Genomic DNA, 6,000 nt, shown 5'->3' with positions numbered 1-6,000 from the left:
CTTCTACAAGCAAGCACCATGTACGTGGTGGATTCACCACAAGCGGGCCTGTGTTATTGTCTAATTGGAGTGTTATTATTATTATTTTTTTTTGAAATCTTGGAGACATGTTTGTATGATAAACAGGCCTTAATAATTGGCTCTGCTGCAAGGGCCTGCAATACTGTGGGATTGGAGGTTATATATATATATATAAACAAAACAAAAGAAAAAAGAAAAAACTTAAGGGACACGTTGTATGATAAACTGGTCTTAATACTGCGAAGTTTTCAAACCACAAGCTAACGACGCAAGCAGACTTGTGACAGTTTATTGAAGCAAAGAAACAAGAAAACACACATAACATATGATAGTATAGGTCTATGATATTCTCATGTTTAAAAGTAGCATTAGTACGTAGAGATAATTAAGTAACTAGTAGAGATAATTAAGTAACTAAGAGGTTTTTTCCCATCTTTCGGAAACATGTAAATCACTCATGCACCAATGGAAGGAATCCGTGCCGAAGAGCTGCATCCCATACCTTTTCAACATCAAGAATTTCGTGGCCGCACTCGTGTGTGTCCCATCCTTCCAATGCATGCACTATTCCAGCCACGTGGCATGCACTCATCACCCGCCTCGGCAGCCAGTTCTACCACATGTGCACACCCCCCAAAAATAAAGAAGTGTTATCCCTCTCTTATAAATGAACATTGGTGCATTTGGTTGCACAAGGAATCCAATTGCAGGCATTTGGTTCAATCAAGAGGAAATGAGGAAAAGCTAAGGATGTTTCATATGATCCTATTACTCAAAAGCACGTCCTAAACAATAACTAGGGGTGGCAATGGACCCTAGTCCGGCCTTAATCTCTTAAGCCCTGGACCTAATTGGGCTTGAATGGCCTTGGCCCCATGGGCAAGGTAAATGTATAGTAATCAAAGGTTTAAAATGAGGAAAATTTAAAATGTTTTTGTTTTGAAATATCCTCCATCCATAATATTTACAATGTATAAACCATATGGTTTCAGGACTCGTATGAGTCTGATACAATTTGTCTTAGTTGACTCGGGATTCTGTTGGGCCTGATCCAATTCAATACCATGAGTCACCCCTCACTTTACTTCGACTTGGGCAATTCATGACTGAATTCAGGGTCTGATGAGTTGGTCAAGCCACTGAGTCTCTTAACCATGGTATAAGCAATTTGGATCAATGAAACGTCATCCTGGGTTACAAGGTTTGTCTTTAAACTACATATTAATTACGTCAAATGGGAACAATTAACAAGTATCTTTAAACCATTATAACAGTGCCCCACTTAATCATTGGATGGGGCCATTCATCAGGCATCAGGCCTAGATCTCAGGCTCTAGCCAGGTTTTGGGGCCCACGGGCCAGGTTTCGGGGCCCAAGTTCTGCCTGGGTCGCCTATTGAGTTGCCACCCCTAACAATAACAAGGTTGCATGGGAAGTTGTGGACTAACCTCACAAGCATGCATGTTCTTGAGAGCCGGAGTATCACGCCCTAGGCTCGGTAACCAGACTCACAAGGAACTCGATGACCGGTTCTAGTTGCAACAGCCTCTGTAGTACCCCATTCTCAGCTCCTGAGGCAGGTTCCGATCCTGGGATCTTATAAGGAAGATTTCCATAATAGTATAATCATTCCAATACTACCCAAGATCACAACAAGTATATCTGAGAATAACAAAGGGCACACATTACGAAATTCACTAAGAATTTAAACTTTTACAAGTTTACATCAGGCCCAAAAGGACATACATCAGATAATAGGAAAAGAGAGAGAAATCAGCAACACTGGAGTCCTCAAGCTCAACTCTACTCCATGCTCTGCCTCTACGACGCCTGTCTAGGATTACCTGCATGCATCAATCGTGCATAAGCTTATAGAAGCTTAGAGGGTGGTGAAAGTATGTGTCAATGGTGCACAGAAGAATAGCAGAAGGTACAAGAAAAGAACATGCTCAATGAGTACTGGACGCCATACCAAGGCAATGCATGAAGGGGCTTACACAGCCAATGCTAATGCGATGCAAGTAATGCCAGTGCTCATATCCAAACCACATATCAAATACATTTCCAATCATAAAGAAATCACCGATGTTCAATACACTACTGAATGATTGTCGCTCTATTAGACCCCACACAGTCAAACGAGCGTAAGAGACCTCACTACCTGCCTGTGGACAACTAATCACCAGTAAGGCCCGATGGTAACAGACCCATTTATGAGCTGGTCGGACTCAGCCTAGCAATGCCTTCTCACACCAGGCAGGTAAGGCCACACCCCTATCTAACCGACTACACGACAGTGGGAGTCGCGGCCTAACGGTATAAGGCCCTCGTGCGCTCATATATTCCACCCGGTCATGGCGTTGGAGCAGATCCTTGGTACTATGGAAGTTTTAAAAATTTCACCAATGGGCATCCTATGCACCCGGTATGCTCAAATAATATTTTCGGTGTCCACACATATGACCATCCATGAACGTCCTTGTGGAGGCAAGGCCCTAATGAAGCAAGGGCGGTATTATCATGAAATGTGATGGCAATGCATAAGTCACACACACAAATCATGCACTAGCTGTAGGCACACAATGTGCACGAGGGGAGAAACTCCATCCCTCAATGACCACCACACAATGCAATTAATTCATACAGATGATGCATATGGGTCACGAAATGTAAGTGGGCTACTTGCGGAAATTATGGAATCCTCCATCCTAAGAAGGGTCAAGGTCTAACACATAGACAGGTATTTTAAGAAAAAGAGAAATCCTCTAGTGGGGGCCAGTAATTTGGGATGACCCACATGCTAAGAGAGAGCCATGACCCTAAAGAGGGACGGTCCTAGCCAACCCAAGGTGGGCCTTTAACCACCTATAAAGGCCTCTATGGGCCTACCTTAGGGCCACTAAGGAGGACATCCAACTTCAACTGGTTCCTAAAAAGGTAGCCCGCTACACATATGATAAGAGATCTAAAGTCTAAGCAATGTATAGTCTAGTGGGCCATACCCCAAGCCCAAATCATAGGCCATGAAGTGGGCCCTCAAGTGAAGTTTGGGCCCAACCATAAAGATCGTGGGTTCACTCATTGTGGTGGGCCCAATGGACAACCCATTTTCCTAACATATGGGAAATCCTTATATTTAACACAAGTAAGTTGGGCCTCACATCTCGGCCCAAGTATGGATTTATTATAATGGACAAGTAAGGGCCCAACTACTTGAGTATTTGGCACATAAGACCCATCACAATGGCGAGGTAAATATAGGACCCAAGGGCCCAATGGGCCTATCAAAAGTTCCAGCCCAACCAAGGTTATAAGGCCCATTAACTAGAAGACTAGCTCGAGAAGAATCCAATTGGAATGGGCCTTTAATCATGCACTAATTAAGCCCAAAAATAAAAATAAAATTATAAGATAACTGACTTAAATCTTCTCCAAATCTAGTGGGCCATACTGTCCTAAAACAGACATTTATGGGGCGGCAACATTGGGCCCATTGCTGAATTTGCAGCCCACCCACTTTCTGGGTTTGTTGATGTCCAGCAAATAAATTGATTTATAGTATTTATTTTCTGATGACCCACACACATCACTGTGGGTCCCACCAGATGAGAGGGAAATGCACAACACACACTAGGAGTGGGCCATGCTGCTGGAATACAGGTCCAATAACAGCCCAAGGTAGGGGCGTCCTATGGTGGGTAGTCCTACGGGCCTGGGTATTTGGTCCAAAACTGACCCAAATTTGCAGGCCACACCACGGTCAGCTCGAATATCCGTTGGGTCTGAAAATTTTTAGCGTGACACTTCCATAGGTGGGCCACACCTCTTATAAAATTTCAAAAATTTTGGGTATTCCTAAGTATTTTAATTAATTTAAATAAAATAGTCTGTCCAGAAAATCAGACTGACCTGGACGTCCCAACATGGTAGGCCAGTCCGACCCTTGCCACGGTATGCAAAGGGGTCCATTGGTCCCAAAATTTTGTAGGTGGGTCTCACTATGGGTGTACCACCTCTCTGTAAAGTTTCATAATTTTTGGATATTCAAAAGTATTTTAATAAATTCAGGAGTTACAATGTATCCAGGGTGGAATGTTGCTGAAAATAACTGTTTTGAATGGGCCATCCAAATGGGTGGGTTTTGGGCCTTTAAGATTTTTAAAATTTGGACCCAAGGTCCCTAATCAAGTCTACAATAAGGTGGGACCCAGAAATATGGCCCACCTTCTTAGAAAGTAATTTTAAACATTTATTTTTATGGGACTATGTTACTGGATTGCAAGCAGAAATTTCTGGCAGTTCAGTATATTGGCCCACCCCTTTGGATGCCCAAATGGGATCCCTTGTCCCTGAAATTTTTTAGGTAGGTCCTACCATGGGTGGGACATTTACTTGCAAAAATTTAGAATTTTTGGGATAGTAAAAATATTTTATTTAACTCCTGCAATTTATGGACAACAAGGTCCAGATTTTTATTTTCCTGCTGCAGCAATGCTGCTGTCCCTGACTTTTGCACCCCATTTGAGTGGGTCCAGGTCTATGTAAATTCGGAAAAATGCAAGGATAACCTTCCTATACAAGTATATAGCCACTATTTCAAAATCAGGTTGATATTTGTGATTTTTCAGCAAACAGTGTGGCTGGACAGTCCAGAAAATCTGGACTGTCCACCCTCCTTGGCCCACCCTTTTGGGTGATCAAATAGGGACGGATGAGGGTGAAATTTGTCATACTTCTAGGTGGGGTCCACACCTTTAGAAATAATCAAAAAGTGGAGGTAAAACATCCTCCAAATTAGTCCATAGACTATGCCAAAGATAATCTAAAAACAGTCCAGAATTTTTCTGGACAGCAAGGTATGTCTTGAAATAACTAATCATAACCATTGATTTAAAGGGAAAAATACCCTATAAGATTAGTGTTGTGGTACACCTCAGTGGGCCCCACAAACTTTAAGACAAAAACCCCTTTACAAAACCCATTGCATGCATCCAAATAGGAGCAAATAGGTTGTCAACGTCCAAGGAATGGATAGCCATGAGCATCCACCTTGCTTAGACGGTCTGGATATTCCACACACATCAGAAATGAAGGATATATTAAGGAAAAAAAAGAGGAAAATCCGGCGGTCTCCACCACTATTGAGGCCCTCCCTTCACAATCATCACCACAAACAACATTACAAACACATGTACAACCTAGATCTTGTGATGCATGGCCTAGATCTTTGAGACGAAGGGTTGGGATGCCATCCCAGCCACATGCAAGGGTCTAGAGGACCCATCATACTTAGGGAAATAGGAAAAATCCCCATGCAAGGGGTCTATTAAGGGAGAAATCCCATGCATGGTCATGCATGCACAAGATGGGCCCATTGGCCACATCCAAAGGGTTAGATGGGATCCCCACCATGGATTAGCGGGTCCCACTTGTTCCCTACATGAAGAAACAAAAGAACTAAGAGAGGGAAGGGAGATTAGCATTTGTGAAAAACACCCACCTTGAATCTTCAAGCTACCACTAACACTAAATACTCCAAGCTCCAAGCTTAAAGGTTCAATGGTCAAGATGAGTTTGTGGTGGCTAGATGGAGGAAGAAAGGAAGGAGAAGTTGGTGAAAATTAGGAGAGGGAGGGCTGGACATTCCACCATGGAAGTGGAAAACGAGAGAAATGAAGGAGGAGAGAGAGAGAGGAAGGGAGGGTTGTAGGAGAGTCATCATTGCTCTCCCTCGGTTAGAGAAAGCAATCATGACCTATGGTGATACAAACAATGTTTGCTAGGGTAGGTTAGGTGTGGGTAGTGTTTATTCCATGAGAATTGTAGTGTGTGTGGGTGGTGTGCATGGGAACTCGTGCCATGAGAGTGGTCCATATGCTTTTGTACAAAAAGTGGGCCACATGATGAAATGCTCACAACTTTTGATCTATAAGTCAGATGAATGCACAAGATGCGTCGTTGGAACCGCAATGACGATAC

General features: G+C 43.0%; 1 protein-coding gene across 1 annotated transcript in view; it reads right to left on the bottom strand.

The window, feature by feature from the left end:
- Window positions 1-457: 457 nt before the first annotated feature.
- Window positions 458-6,000, bottom strand: part of LOC131245798 (very-long-chain aldehyde decarbonylase GL1-4-like) — a 50,754-nt gene continuing 45,211 nt past the window's right edge. Inside the window, exon 10 of the mRNA XM_058245503.1 lies at window positions 458-634. Coding sequence (XP_058101486.1) covers window positions 473-634 — 162 coding nt within the window. The 3' untranslated portion in view covers window positions 458-472. The remainder of the gene's footprint in view (window positions 635-6,000) is intronic.

Source organism: Magnolia sinica, chromosome 5 (genome assembly GCF_029962835.1).
Source record: "Magnolia sinica isolate HGM2019 chromosome 5, MsV1, whole genome shotgun sequence".
In the NCBI taxonomy this organism is placed as follows: Eukaryota; Viridiplantae; Streptophyta; class Magnoliopsida; order Magnoliales; family Magnoliaceae; genus Magnolia; species Magnolia sinica.
This window is presented reverse-complemented; position numbering and strand designations above follow the sequence as displayed.